Genomic DNA, 16,763 nt, shown 5'->3' with positions numbered 1-16,763 from the left:
GTTTCTCTCCCTCTGACTCTAGTTGTCTCCGTGCTTTAGACATGTTTCTCTCCCTCTGACTCTAGTTGTCTCCGTGCTTTAGACATGTTTCTCTCCCTCTGACTCTAGTTGTCTCTCTGCTTTAGACATGTTTCTCTCCCTCTGACTGTAGTTGTCTCCGTGCTTTAGACATGTTTCTCTCCCTCTGACTCTAGTTGTCTCCCTGCTTTAGACATGTTTCTCTCCCTCTGACTCTAGTTGTCTCCCTGCTTTAGACATGTTTCTCTCCCTCTGACTCTAGTTGTCTCCCTGCTTTAGACATGTTTCTCCCCCTCTGACTCTAGTTGTCTCCGTGCTTTAGACATGTTTCTCCCCCTCTGACTCTAGTTGTCTCTCTGCTTTAGACATGTCTCCCCCCTCTGACTCTAGTTGTCTCCCTGCTTTAGACATGTTTCTCTCCCTCTGACTCTAGTTGTCTCCGTGCTTTAGACATGTTTCTCTCCCTCTGACTCTAGTTGTCTCCCTGCTTTAGACATGTTTCTCTCCCTCTGACTCTAGTTGTCTCCCTGCTTTAGACATGTTTCTCTCCCTCTGACTCTAGTTGTCTCCCTGCTTTAGACATGTCTCCCCCCTCTGACTCTAGTTGTCTCCCTGCTTTAGACATGTCTCCCCCCTCTGACTCTAGTTGTCTCCCTGCTTTAGACATGTTTCTCTCCCTCTGACTCTAGTTGTCTCCGTGCTTTAGACATGTTTCTCTCCCTCTGACTCTCGTTGTCTCCGTGCTTTAGACATGTTTCTCTCCCTCTGACTCTCGTTGTCTCCGTGCTTTAGACATGTTTCTCCCCACTCTGACTCTAGTTGTCTCCGTGCTTTAGACATGTCTCCCCACTCTGTCTCTAGTTGTCTCCCTGCTTTAGACATGTTTCTCTCCCTCTGACTCTAGTTGTCTCCCTGCTTTAGACATGTTTCTCCCCACTCTGACTCTAGTTGTCTCCGTGCTTTAGACATGTTTCTCCCCACTCTGACTCTAGTTGTCTCCGTGCTTTAGACATGTCTCCCCACTCTGACTCTAGTTGTCTCCCTCGCCCACCCTCTATCAGTGGGATATATCCAAGAGCTGTTGCAAGTCCACCAGAGGTTAGCTGAACCTTAATGGAATATTTTATTATCATGTTCTCTGGGAAGGTCAGAGGAGACTGTTTATAGAGCATTGATTTAATCTCCTTTTGACACAGCATGTATTTGATACACAGTGCTATGTGTGTATTATTCTTGTTAGATAACTTAGTTCGTTTTATTATGTTAACATGTGTTTAAAAACCATGGCAGTTCAATTAGTGTTAAAGGTGAGTCACGTGGCAGGGTGGCTCACTCGGCGCTTTGCATGGTAGAGGCTAATCCCTAAAAGTCAGGGGTCAGGGCACAGGTCAACATGAACACTTGTTAGGTTATGACCTGTCTACCCCACAGGTGCCCATAGTTCTCAAGGTCAAACACTTCAATCTTAAATCCAGCACAAATATGTCTCCATACAGAACATCAACCTAGCTACTGGCCAATCACCTAGACACTGAGAGAAGTAATCAGTCATGTTTGTAGATGTTTGACCAGGGTAAAGGTATGTGATAGAAGCTTGGCACATCGAGCCCATCAGTCCGATACATCCTCAGGCTGGACTTTGGTCTTAGTAGGAATATCCCAGTGGTCCTTGCATGGTCAGTTCAACAATGATCTGTATTTAAATCAGCAGACATGCTATACACATCCTGTGTGAACGTTGAAACATTACATTATCACACTGTTTCATCAACAACAGATGGTTTGTATAGATTCTTTACATGCTAAAATAGCTGCGTTTGATTTAGTGTCAGGGATGGCTTGACTTGATGGAAAGGAAAGGAAAAGGGGGATACCTAGTCAGTTGTACAACTGACTGCCTTCAACTGAAATGTGTCCTCCGCATTTAACCCAACCCCTCTGAATCAGAGAGGTGCAGGGGGCTGCTTAATCGACATCCACGTCTTCAGCGCCCGGGGAACAGTGGGTTAACTGCCTTGCTCAGGAGCAGAACGACAGCTTTTTACCTTGTCAGCTCGGGGATTCCATCCAGCAACCTGATACACTCTTAGAAATAAAAGTGCTATCTAGAACCTTAAAGGTTTCTTCGGCTGTCCCCATAGGATAACTCTTTGAAGAACCCTTTTTAATTGCAGGTAGAACCCTTTTCGGTTCCATGTAGAACCCTTTCTATAGAGGGTTCTACATGGAACCAAGAAGGGTTCTACCTGGAACCAAAAATAGTTGTCCTATAGGGACAGCCGAAGAACCCTTTTGGAGAAAAAATTTTCTAAGAGTGTAGCCTTCTTTAAAAAAGGGCTATTTGCATTTTTAGACGATTGACTTCAATGTCACTCGATTGATGAAGTGCTCAATTAAACCGTTTTTTTTGGAAATTGCTTGAACAATTACATAAGAGATAATTAGCTTTTATTTGATCAATCTCACTTTCCATCAGTTCCACTTGCATGGTTCTGAGGGTATTGGTAGTAAGTAGTGTTGCTGCTTGGTGTGTCTACTTAAAGTCAAGTCAGACGTTTACCTCATTCTGGAGAACTTGCTATACATGTCTGGGAAAATGGCCCAAAGAGATTAATACTGGTCAATAATTACATTTTACATTTTAGTCATTTAGCAGACGCTCTTATCCAGAGCGACTTACAGTAGTGAATGCATACATTTCATACATTTTTTTCTCCCTACTGGTCCCCCGTGGGAATAATATTTGATAAAGCATACAGAATTGCTTGAATTTTTCCTGGAAGACATTGTTTTCCTTTTTTTAAAGGCATATTGTTCATATCACTACCATATTATATGTGTGTCTCTGTTGTGTATATATATGCTTCTTAAAGAACATTTTAGCCCAGAATTTGTAAAAGAGGCCTTAGGGATTGATATACTTTGGCCAAATAGCTTCAGATCACTTATGTGTTGACCATTTCAGGGAAAGCAGATAAGAGTTTGTTTTTAGAATAACTGGTCCAAAGAACATGCATTGATGTTTGATGACATTTACGGTTAGTGTGATATCAGATAGACTGTACAGCCTGGAAGCACCACAACAACCCTAGACCCCCTGCCTATAAATGACTAGTCATAAATATCAACATGTCTGTCTCTTGTTCCGTTCTGTCCTTCTTAGACAGCCTCTCTCCTCTCCTCTCCTCTCCTCTCCTCTCCTCTCCTCTCCTCTCCTCTCCTCTCCTCTCCTCTCCTCTCCTCTCCTCTCCTCTCCTCTCCTCTCCTCTCCTCTCCTCTCCTCTCCTCTCCTCTTCCCTCCACTGCCCTCTCCTCTATCTCTCGTTCTCTCTTCACCTGGTGAAGTGGCAAACTAATTTTGAAACGCGTGTTCTAACAGCTTTAAATGTATTATCATCAGGATATAAATCACATCAGTTAGACATATTTATGACTGGGCTGTCTGATCTGACAGATGTCCCCTTGTCCTTGATGTCTAGTCTGGACAGACAGTTGGCTTGTTCCTGTGTCTTCTCTTCTGGCTTGCCAGGCGGTGGATTGTGTAACCATCCGGGGGCATCAGATCCACATGTAATTTCGTAGCTACACTTATCAGCATAATCACAGAGAGAGGCTGCCCGCCAGATCGAATCGCCTCGTTAGCCCACCGGTCCAACAGACAGAGAGGAGGAATCAGAAACAGATAATGAAGTTAAAGGATGGATTGTTTTGATGTGCAGCTCTTAGACAGCTGTTTCTCTGATGAATAGGATGGGTGTTATTTTTATTCATTTTATTTAACCTTTATTTAACTAGGCAAGTGAACATAGTATTAGGGAAAGGGGGATACCTAGCCAGTTAAGAACAAATTCTTATTTATAATGGCGGCCTACCAAAAGGCAAAAGGCCTCCTGCGGGGACGGAGGCTGGGATTAAAAATACAAATATAGGACAAAACACACATCATGACAAGAGAGACACCACAACACTACATAAAGAGACCTAAGACAACAACATAGCATGGCAGCAACACATGACAACAACTTTGAGGGCTCCAGAAAGAGACAGCAGACAAAACATCAGGTCTTGGAGAGACAGAGGAGACCCTAAAGATCATGTTGTCTTGGATATGAGCTTCGTGGTGAGCATAATTCTGGCCTGGCTCTTTGTTGTCGGCTCCATGGAGTCCCACATCTCTCTCCCCAATGGTGGTGAGCCCTCGGCTGGGCTGAACACTGAGCCTCAGGCCTGTTTCAAAGACTGGAAGATGAAGAAACAAGCAGCCATCAACCCGCTCCTCAGGGAGCTATGATTACCTGGTTTTGAAAGCAGAAACAAACCATCTGTCATCTCGATGTAAACTTAAATCGTTTTAGGGCACCCTCTGCGATTAGAATGAGATCAGATGTCCCATAATACTGTCCACTTGTGATGACTCACGTTTACTTCTTCCTCCTTACTCAGTTTAGAAGAAGAGGGAAAAAAACACATGACCGTTCTCGCTAGAGGTCAATATTGGTCAATACCGTTGATCATTTAAACACTATGACCTCTGACCCCTGCTTCCCTTTGAGCAAGGCAGTGTCTTTAAATGGCACCCTATTCCCTTATATAGTGCACAGCTTTTGACCAAATCCCTATGGTCCCAGGACAAAAGTAGCGCACTATAAAGGGAATAGGGTGCCACTTGAGATGCAGAGCAGGAACGGGATGCTCCCTAATATCGCTGAGCTGGAAGTTGATCCAGATCCGCTGTCAGTCCGGTCAGTCCGGTGGGACTCAGAGCAGGTGTGGCTCAGTATGCCTGTCCTGGGAAGATCCGAGAATGATCTGGGAATGAGGAGATAGATAGCAGGAAACAATATTTATGTAGGGAAGGATGAGACACCATTTGTCTTCCTGCCGTCTCCCCTCTTTTATTTATGTTCCGGTAAAGCACTTGAACCTTTGAGCGCCCCTTCAACTGAGAGTAGTAGTCAGAGTGCTTTGAGGGGAATGGCTCCCAAGAGGGTTGACAAAGTCTGTTATTAAAACCTCTAGCTGCCAAGGTCTTTGAAGGAGTGTGAGAGAGAGTGTGTGTGTGCATGCATGCGTGCTTTTGTGCATATTAAGAGTAGAAAATCTTTTCTCAGGTACTCCAAACCCAGAGTCCTTCATTCTTCCCTCGTGATTCTGTTAGCTAGATGATTGAATGGATACAGAACAAATGTTGAGATAAAAGCTTTGAACTTTGCTATCTCATTCTTAAGTTGTTTGATTTAGTGAGCAATAACAGTAAGCTTGTGGAATGGTTAGTTCAATGATGAATGTATAGATGCTGTGACTGGGTTTTAACACCTCAGGAACCAAATTGAACTAGGTTGTCTCTGTCGCGACCCAATATTCACATCGCGAAAAATAATCGGCAAAATACAATCTGGAAAACTAATTTTAATGCTATATTGATATTAAATGTTGCAATTACGTATATGACAAGTGAACAACATTCCCACCTCATTCATTGTCAATAATTACATTTTGTCCATATTCATGTTAATAGTCTCACTGGCTTGAGACCACAAAATCAACCAGAATACTGCTGCTAATAGCTCTTTATTGAAAATACTGTGATTGAAGATTTTTTTTTGAGATTATTTAAAAAAGTTGAGTTCATTATCATTTCTACATACTTTCTACCTGATTGAAGTGGTTTAAGTTCAGACTGGAGTAAATGGTGTGTAGATGACTGACTGTTGGGTGTTGTCAGAATCCTGTCCTCCCTTAGAGCAGGTGACTCCCCTCGCTCTTCTCAGGGACTGTTCATGTGTTGAGTCTGTCCTAGCTGAGTCATAGCCTAGGTGGATCCACCATACAAACACAGCACTCTCTGGGGGCTGGCCAGGGAAAAGAGAATACTGTGGGTAGCCTGCAATATAGCCTTGTACTGTATGTTTCCTAATAAGGCATGTCTATCTTCCTATCTTTTTCTTTGTGTTTTATGAGGTATCTATGCTGTGGACAGTTTGGTCATGAATCTGGTTCTAAATGAAGTTGGGTGTGTTGTTGGAGTGTGTGTGGTCTGGTTGTGTTACACATGTCATCCTCCACACCACTGTCTTGTTAAATATGTGGATGCTTCCAGATTCTACACCCTTTTCCAGAAGTACACACTTTCAGACTCCCCGTCATTGATTTAAAAGCACAGGGTTGGTGTAAGCATTGGCCATGTGAATGTGTGCAAAGGACACTACAGTAGAAGCTTGTAGAATCGGGACTCAGCCTTAGTGTGTGTGTGTTCTCCAGGCGTGGCGTACTCCACCTCCATGAGAGCAGGGGGATCCAGGACCTGGGCATGCCTCGCTGGGAGCTGGTCCTCTGTCTGGTGGCTGTGGTCTTTCTTCTCTACTTCAGTCTCTGGAAGGGCGTCAAGTCCTCCGGCAAGGTACTGCTGACACACTGTGCTGTACCCTACCGCTTAGGACAGCACACACTCCTACTGTAGTACAACACACACTCCTACTGTAATATAGCACACACTCCTACTGTAATACAACACACACTCCTACTGTAGTACAACACACACTCCTACTGTAGTACAACACACACTCCTACTGTAATATAGCACACACTCCTACTGTAGTACAACACACACTCATACTGTAGTACAACACACACTCCTACTGTAATACAACACACACTCCTACTGTAATACAACACACACTCCTACTGTAGTACAACGCACACGCCTACTGTAATACAACACACACTCCTACTGTAGTACAACACACAATCCTACTGTAATATAACACACACTCCTACTGTAGTACAACACACACTCCTACTGTAGTACAACACACAATCCTACTGTAATACAACACACACTACTACTGTAGTACAACAAATCAAATCAAAATCAAATCAAATTTATTTATATAGCCCTTCTTACATCAGCTGATATCTCAAAGTGCTGTACAGAAACCCAGCCTAAAACCCCAAACAGCAAGCAATGCCGGTGTAGAAGCACGGTGGCTAGGAAAAACTCTCTAGAAAGGCCAAAACCTAGGAAGAAACCTAGAGAGGAACCAGGCTATGAGGGGTGGCCAGTCCTCTTCTGGCTGTGCCGGGTGGAGATTATAACAGCATATGGCCTAGATGTTCAAATGTTCATAAATGACCAGCATTGTCAAATAATAATAATCATAGTAGTTGTCGAGGGTGCAACAAGTCAGTAACACAAGAGTAAGTGTCAGTTGGCTTTTTCATAGCCGATCTTTGAGAGTATCTCTACCGCTCCTGCTGTCTCTAGAGAGTTGAAAACAGCAGGTCTGGGACAGGTAGCACGTCCGGTGAATAGGTCAGGGTTCCAGCAGGTCTGGGACAACAGGTCTGGGACAGGTAGCACGTCCGGTGAACAGGTCAGGGTTCCATAGCTGCAGGCAGAACAGTTGGAACTGGAGCAGCAGCACGGCCAGGTGAACTGGGGACAGCAAGGAGTCATCAAGCCAGGTAGTTCTGAGGCATGGTCCTAGGGCTCAGGTCCTCCGAGAGAGAGAAAGAAAGAAAGAAAGAAAGAGAAAGAGAGAATTAGAGAGAGCATATTTCAATTCACACAGGACACCGGAAAAGACAAGAGAAATACTCCAGATGTGACAGACTGACCCTAGCCCCCCGACACATAAACTACTGCAGCATAAATACTGGAGGCTGAGACAGGAGAGGTCAGGAGACACTGTGGCCCCATCCGATGAAACCCCCGGACAGGGCCAAACAGGTAGGATATAACCCCACCAACTTTGCCAAAGCACAGCCTCCACACCACTGGAGGGATATCTCCAGCCACCAACATACCATCCCGGGACAAGGCCGAGTATAGCCCACAAAGATCTCCGCCACGGCACAGCCCAAGGGGGGGCACCAACCCAGACAGGAAGACCACGTCAGTGACTCAACCCACTCAAGTGACGCACCCCTCCCAGGGACGGCATGGAAGAACACCAGTAAGCCAGTGACTCAGCCCCCGTAATAGGGGTAGAGGCAGAGAATCCCAGTGGAAAGTGGGGAAACCGGCCAGGCAAAGACAGCAAGGGCGGTTCGTTGCTCCAGCCTTTCCGTTCACCTTCACACCCCTGGGCCAGACTACACTTAATCATAGGACCTACTAAAGAGATGTGTCTTCAGTAAAGACTTAAAGGTTGAGACTGAGTCTGCGTCTCTCACATGGGTAGGCAGACTATTCCATAAAAATGGAGCTCTATAGGAGAAAGCCCTGCCTCCAGCTGTTTGCTTAGAAATTCTAGGAACAATTAGGAGGCCCGCGTCTTGTGACCGTAGCATACGTGTAGGTATGTATGGCAGGACCAAATCGGAAAGATAGGTAGAGGCAAGCCCATGTAATGCTTTGTAGGTTAGCAGTAAAACCTTGAAATCAGCCCTTGCCTTAACAGGAAGCCAGTGTAGGGAGGCTAGCACTGGAGTAATATGATCAAATATTTTAGTTCTAGTCAGGATTCTAGCAGCCGTATTTAGCACTAACTGAAGTTTATTTTGTGCTTTATCCGGGTAGCCGGAAAGTAGAGCAATGCAGTAGTCCAACCTAGAAGTAACAAAGGCATGGATTAATTTTTCTGCGTAATTTTTGGACAGAAAGTTTCTGATTTTTGCAATGTTACGTAGATGGAAAAAAGCTGTCCTTGAAACAGTCTTGATATGTTCTTCAAAAGAGAGATCAGGGTCCAGAGTAACGCCGAGGTCCTTGACAGTTTTATTTGAGATGACTGTACAACCATCCAGATTAATTGTCAGATTCAACAGAAGATCTCTTTGTTTCTTGGGACCTAGAACAAGCATCTCTGTTTTGTCCGAGTTTAAGAGTAGAAAGTTTGCAGCCATCCACTTCTTTATGTCTGAGACACAGGCTTCTAGCGAGGGCAATTTTGGGGCTTCACCATGTTTCACTGAAATGCACAGCTGTGTGTCATCCGCATAGCAGTGAAATTTAACATTATGTTTTCAAATGACATCCCCAAGAGGTAAAATATATAGTGAAAACAATAGTGGTCCTAAAACGGAACCTTGAGGAACACCGAAATGTACAGTTGATTTGTCAGAGGACAAACCATTCACAGAGACAAACTGATATCTTTCCGACAGATAAGACCTAAACCAGGCCAGAACTTGTCCATGTAGACCAATTTGGGTTTCCAATCTCTCCAAAAGAATGTGGTGATCGATGGTATCAAAAGCAGCACTAAGATCTAGGAGCACGAGGACAGACGCAGAACCTCGGTCTGACGTCATTAAAAGGTCATTTACCACCTTCACAAGTGCAGTCTCAGTGCTATGATGGGGTCTAAAACCAGACTGAAGCGTTTCGTGTACATTGTTTGTCTTCAGGAAGGCAGTGAGTTGCTGCGCAACAGCTTTTAATTTTTTTTTTGAGAGGTATGGAAGATTCGATATAGGCCGATAGTTTTTTATAATTTCTGGGTCAAGATTTGGCTTTTTCAAGAGAGGCTTTATTACTGCCACTTTTAGTGAGTTTGCTACACATCCGGTGGATAGAGAGCCGTTTATTATGTTCAACATAGGAGGGCCAAGCATAGAAAGCAGCTCTTTCAGTAGTTTAGTTGGAATAGGGTCCAGTATGCAGCTTGAAGGTTTAGAGGCCATGATTATTTTCATCATTGTGTCAAGAGATATAGTACTAAAGCACTTTAGTGTCTCCCTTGATCCTAGGTCCTGGCAGGGTTGTGCAGACTCAGGACAACGGAGCTTTGGAGGAATACGCAGATTTAAAGAGGAGTCCGTAATTTGCTTTCTAATGATCATGATCTTTTCCTCAAAGAAGTTCATGAATTCATCACTGCTGAAGTGAGAGCCATCCTCTCTTGGGGAATGCTGCTTTTTAGTTAACTTTGCGACAGTATCAAAAATAAATTTCGGATTGTTCTTATTTTCCTCAATTAAGTTGGAAAAATAGGATGATCGAGCAGCAGTGAGGGCTCTTCGATACTGCACGGTACCTACTGTAGTACAACACACAATCCTACTGAAATACAACACACACTCCTACTGTAATACAACACACACTCCTACTGTAGTACAACACACACTCCTACTGTAATATAGCACACACTCCTACTGTAATACAACACACACTCCTACTGTAGTACAACACACACTCCTACTGTAATATAACACACACTCCTACTGTAATATAACACACACTCCTACTGGAGTACAACACACACTCCTACTGTAGTACAACACACACTCCTACTGTAGTACAACACACACTCCTACTGTAATATAACACACACTCCTACTGTAGTACAACACACACTCCTACTGTAGTACAACACACACTCCTACTGTAGTACAACACACAATCCTACTGTAATACAACACACACTCCTACTGTAGTACAACACACACTCCTACTGTAATACAACACACACTCCTACTGTAGTACAACACACAATCATACTGTAATACAACACACACTCCTACTGTAGTACAACAAACACTCCTACTGTAATATAGCACACACTCCTACTGCAATACAACACACACTCCTACTGTAGTACAACACACACTCCTACTGTAGTACAACACACACTCCTACTGTAGTTCAACACACACTCCTACTGTAATATAACACACACTCCTACTGTAGTACAACACACACTCCTACTGTAGTACAACACACACTCCTACTGTAATACAACACACACTACTACTGTAGTACAACACACACTCCTACTGTAGTACAACACACACTCCTACTGTAATATAACACACACTCCTACTGTAGTACAACACACACTCCTACTGTAATACAACACACAATCCTACTGTAATACAACACACAATCCTACTGTAGTACAACACACACTCCTACTGTAATACAACACACACTCCTACTGTAGTACAACACACACATCCTACTGTAGTACAACACATACTCCTACTGTAATACAACACACACTCCTACTGTAATATAGCACACACTCCTACTGTAATACAACACACACTATCCTACTGTAGTACAACACACACTCCTACTGTAATATAACACACACTCCTACTGTAATACAACACACACTACTACTGTAGTACAACACACACTCCTACTGTAGTACAACACACACTCCTACTGTAATATAACACACACTCCTACTGTAGTACAACACACACTCCTACTGTAATACAACACAGTCCTACTGTAATACAACACACACTATCCTACTGTAGTCCAACACACACTCCTACTGTAGTACAACACACACTATCCTACTGTAGTACATCACACACTCCTACTGTAATACAACACACACTATCCTACTGTAGTACAACACATACTCCTACTGTAATACAACACACACTCCTACTGTAGTACAACACACACTCCTACTGTAATACAACACATACTCCTACTGTAATACAACACACACTCCTACTGTAATATAGCACACACTCCTACTGTAGTACAACACACACTCCTACTGTAATATAGCACACACTCCTACTGTAGTACAACACACACTCCTACTGTAATATAGCACACACTCCTACTGTAGTACAACACACACTCCTACTGTAATATAACACACACTCCTACTGTAATACAACACACACTCCTACTGTAGTACAACACACACTCCTACTGTAGTACAACACACACTCCTACTGTAGTACAACACACACTCCTACTGTAGTACAACACACACTCCTACTGTAGTACAACACACACTCCTACTGTAATATAACACACACTCCTACTGTAATACAACACACACTCCTACTGTAATACAACACACACTCCTACTGTAGTACAACACACACTCCTACTGTAATACAACACACACTCCTACTGTAGTACAACACACACTCCTACTGTAATACAACACACACTCCTACTGTAATACAACACACACTCCTACTGTAATACAACACACACTCCTACTGTAGTACAACACACTATCCTACTGTAGTACAACACACACTCCTACTGTAATACAACACACACTCCTACTGTAATACAACACACACTCCTACTGTAGTACAACACACACTCCTACTGTAATACAACACACACTCCTACTGTAATACAACACACACTCCTACTGTAGTACAACACACTATCCTACTGTAGTACAACACATACACCCTACTGTAATACAACACACACTATCCTACTGTAGTACAACACACACTCCTACTGTCGTTCTGCCCTTGAGCAAGGCACTTAACCCCCAACAACAACTGCTCCCCAGGTGCCGATGACGTTGATTGAAGCAGCCCCCTGCACCTCTCTGATTCAGAGGGGTTGGGTTAAATGCGGAAGACACATTTCGGTATCCCCCTTCCCTTTCCCTAGTATAGCACTCACTCCTACTGTACACAAAATGAAATGTGGTTGTGCTACACTCCAGTACCTTGAGAAATAAAATCTATAAACAGTAACCGGAGTGTGACCATAACCAGTCTCTGAGTTGACAGATCTAAGCCCTGTTTAGTACGGCTTGGTGCGTGAGTCTACACACATCTGAAAAAGAACATCTATACGGTCACCAAAGCTGACAGACCAGGGAGAATACAATTCACATGATGTCTGCATGTCATAGGACATGATCTCACAGCAATAATCTGCAGTAATCTGTAATGTTATGTTGTCCAGGTGGTGTATTGAACACTACTGTACACTCTTAGAAATAAAGGTGCTATCTAGAACCATAAAGGGTTCTTCGGCTGTCCCCATAGGATAAGCCTTTGAAGAAATGTTTTTGGTTCCAGGTAGACGCTCTTATCCAGAGCGGCTTACAATTAGTGCATTAATCTTAGGATAGCTAGGTGAGACAACCACATATCACAGTTGTAGCTTGCACATTTTCCCTCAATAAAGTAGTTATCAGCAAAATCTGTGATGGTAAGAAAAGACAGGTGCAGATAGTCATGTATCTAATGTTCTGTATTGTGTCCAGGTGGTGTATTGAACACTACTGTTGTCATGTATCTAATGTTCTGTGTTGTGTTGTGTCCAGGTGATGTATTGAACACTACTGTTGTCATGTATCTAATGTTCTGTGTTGTGTTGTGTCCAGGTGATGTATTGAACACTACTGTTGTCATGTAGCTAATGTTCTGTGTTGTGTTGTGTCCAGGTGATGTATTGAACACTACTGTTGTCATGTAGCTAATGTTATGTGTTGTGTTGTGTCCAGGTGGTGTATTGAACACTACTGTTGTCATGTATCTAATGTTCTGTGTTGTGTTGTGTCCAGGTGGTGTATTGAACACTACTGTTGTCATGTATCTAATGTTCTGTGTTGTGTCCAGGTGGTGTATTGAACACTACTGTTGTCATGTATCTAATGTTCTGTGTTGTGTTGTGTCCAGGTGATGTATTGAACACTACTGTTGTCATGTAGCTAATGTTCTGTGTTGTGTTGTGTTGTGTCCAGGTGGTGTATTGAACACTACTGTTGTCATGTATCTAATGTTCTGTGTTGTGTTGTGTTGTGTCCAGGTGGTGTATTGAACACTACTGTTGTCATGTATCTAATGTTCTGTGTTGTGTTGTGTCCAGGTGATGTATTGAACACTACTGTTGTCATGTATCTAATGTTCTGTGTTGTGTTGTGTCCAGGTGGTGTATTGAACACTACTGTTGTCATGTATCTAATGTTCTGTGTTGTGTTGTGTCCAGGTGATGTATTGAACACTACTGTTGTCATGTATCTAATGTTCTGTGTTGTGTTGTGTCCAGGTGATGTATTGAACACTACTGTTGTCATGTAGCTAATGTTCTGTGTTGTGTTGTGTCCAGGTGATGTATTGAACACTACTGTTGTCATGTATCTAATGTTCTGTGTTGTGTTGTGTCCAGGTGGTGTATTGAACACTACTGTTGTCATGTATCTAATGTTCTGTGTTGTGTTGTGTCCAGGTGATGTATTGAACACTACTGTTGTCATGTATCTAATGTTCTGTGTTGTGTTGTGTCCAGGTGGTGTATTGAACACTACTGTTGTCATGTATCTAATGTTCTGTGTTGTGTTGTGTCCAGGTGATGTATTGAACACTACTGTTGTCATGTATCTAATGTTCTGTGTTGTGTTGTGTCCAGGTGATGTATTGAACACTACTGTTGTCATGTATCTAATGTTCTGTGTTGTGTTGTGTCCAGGTGGTGTATTGAACACTACTGTTGTCATGTATCTAATGTTCTGTGTTGTGTTGTGTCCAGGTGGTGTATTGAACACTACTGTTGTCATGTATCTAATGTTCTGTGTTGTGTTGTGTCCAGGTGGTGTATTGAACACTACTGTTGTCATGTATCTAATGTTCTGTGTTGTGTTGTGTCCAGGTGGTGTATTGAACACTACTGTTGTCATGTATCTAATGTTCTGTGTTGTGTCCAGGTGGTGTATTGAACACTACTGTTGTCATGTATCTAATGTTCTGTGTTGTGTTGTGTCCAGGTGGTGTATTGAACACTACTGTTGTCATGTATCTAATGTTCTGTGTTGTGTCCAGGTGGTGTATTGAACACTACTGTTGTCATGTAGCTAATGTTCTGTGTTGTGTTGTGTCCAGGTGATGTATTGAACACTACTGTTGTCATGTATCTAATGTTCTGTGTTGTGTTGTGTCCAGGTGATGTATTGAACACTACTGTTGTCATGTATCTAATGTTCTGTGTTGTGTTGTGTCCAGGTGATGTATTGAACACTACTGTTGTCATGTAGCTAATGTTCTGTGTTGTGTTGTGTCCAGGTGATGTATTGAACACTACTGTTGTCATGTAGCTAATGTTCTGTGTTGTGTTGTGTTGTGTCCAGGTGGTGTATTGAACACTACTGTTGTCATGTATCTAATGTTCTGTGTTGTGTTGTGTCCAGGTGGTGTATTGAACACTACTGTTGTCATGTAGCTAATGTTCTGTGTTGTGTTGTGTCCAGGTGGTGTACATCACGGCCACAATGCCCTATGTGGTGCTGTTCGTCCTGCTGATCAGAGGCATCACTCTGCCAGGGGCTATGGACGGCATACGGGCCTACCTCCACATCGACTTTAAACAACTCAACGACCCCAAGGTCAGACAGGTCTTTTGAGTACAATACAGTGTGTTACTGAAATTAGGGATGCAATATTTCCAATAACTTACAAAATTCCCACGTTCCCGGAATCAAGAGAGAATTAACTAGAAATCCGGGATCCACCTAACAGGATTTCTTAAAACCTGGGAATTTTGGAAAAGATACAAGAATTTGTAAACCCTTTTACTGAGAGACACAGCCTCAGAGTGCAGGACAGTGTTACTGCTCGAGCTCCCATAGTCACGTCCAATATGGAAATACATGTAATTAACTCATTTAGAAACCAAAACATGTGTTAGCTGTTTTTGTAAACAAAGTGGAGGGAAAAAAGATAGGAATAAAATGTGCCATATTCAATATAGAACGCAGTAAATGAACGGTAAGGAGCTCTTTTTGAAAACATGGCCAAGGAATCATATCAGAGATGAGATTATTTAGAGCCAATAGTCAGTAGATAGTCAGTACTCAGGAGAGATTCTGTCAAATGTAGTGCTCTTCTCTGTATTTTATTGTAATGCCATGGGCTCTTTGAGGACAAATATTTTATATTTTTTTAAGGAGTGGGGCAGTTTCTTAATTTCTTCGCTTGATTGAAGAGATAGTAAAGTGTTGGAAAGATGGGGGGGATAGGGGAAGGGTGAGTCAAAGGGCAGTGGGCCGGGGTCAGAGGCTGTAACCTCCGGATCACACAGGCCACGAAGACAAATCTTTGAGAGCAACACATAAAGTATCTTTCTATGTTCCTGCTGTAGGTGTGGATTGATGCTGCTACCCAGATCTTCTACTCCTTGGGAGCTGGCTTTGGAGTGCTCATTGCATTTGCCAGCTACAATAAATTTGACAACAACTGTTACAGGTAAGACGTATCACTGTGTTGATATCACGGTGCTGTCCTCAGTGCTTCTCTATCATGACCTTACAAGGCTTACATGACCTTCTATAACCCGTAACCAGACAATGAGATAGAACAGATCCTGTGCTTTGTTTAGTGCTCTTTAGGTTTATCTTTCCTGTTTTAACTGGACAGAAAGGTGATGTGTATCAGGCCAGTGGACCTTCTGGCTTGGAGCTAACAGGATAAGTGCAGGCCATGCTAGGCCAGATGATGGCTGTAGCCATAGGCAGTGTTACCTTCCCTGCCATTCTGTCGTCCTCTAAACCCCTCACCGTGAAACAGACATTAGACTGTGGGGTCTGCTGATCCTTGTCATCAATAATAGGTTCCTGTGAAAGTGGAGAGGTGGGTGCTGCTATCAGACCCATTCTGCTTTTAAAAACACGTGTGTAGATATATGGTCTCTTTTGTATTCCAGCTGTGTTTGTGTATGTATAGGTCAGTAGGTGTCTCGCTGGCTGCAGTGGTAACAATACAGTAATGTTTGTCCATGGACCATTGTCCACCCATTCAATAGACCAATTTCCCGGCCGCATCATGAAAAGTTGCATGCGCAGGTTCGCACCAGATAATGGGCTTGTTTACATTGAAGTGAATATGACCACATCCAACTTCAGACGCAGCTCATGTATTCAGATAGTTATCATCTACAGCATCACAGATGTCATCAGAGGATTGATTACCTAGCAAACTATCAAGCCAGCAAGGCAAGGTAAAATATCACAAGTAGAGCTAGATAAAGACAGAAGAATAATATACTTGTTGAACACAGCTAATTAGCTATAGCCATC

General features: G+C 43.0%; 1 protein-coding gene across 1 annotated transcript in view; it reads left to right on the top strand.

The window, feature by feature from the left end:
• LOC106562417 (sodium-dependent noradrenaline transporter-like) overlaps positions 1-16,763 on the top strand; it is a 72,845-nt gene that overhangs the window by 35,603 nt on the left and 20,479 nt on the right. The window contains exons 5-7 of the mRNA XM_045708623.2: positions 6,280-6,418; positions 14,940-15,074; positions 15,830-15,933. Coding sequence (XP_045564579.1) covers positions 6,280-6,418; positions 14,940-15,074; positions 15,830-15,933 — 378 coding nt within the window. The remainder of the gene's footprint in view (positions 1-6,279; positions 6,419-14,939; positions 15,075-15,829; positions 15,934-16,763) is intronic.

The sequence above is a fragment of the Salmo salar genome, chromosome 26 (genome assembly GCF_965601325.2).
Source record: "Salmo salar chromosome 26, fSalSal1, whole genome shotgun sequence".
Lineage (NCBI taxonomy): Eukaryota > Metazoa > Chordata > Actinopteri > Salmoniformes > Salmonidae > Salmo > Salmo salar.
Note: the sequence above shows the minus strand (reverse complement) of the source record. Positions and strands in the feature narration are given on the sequence as shown.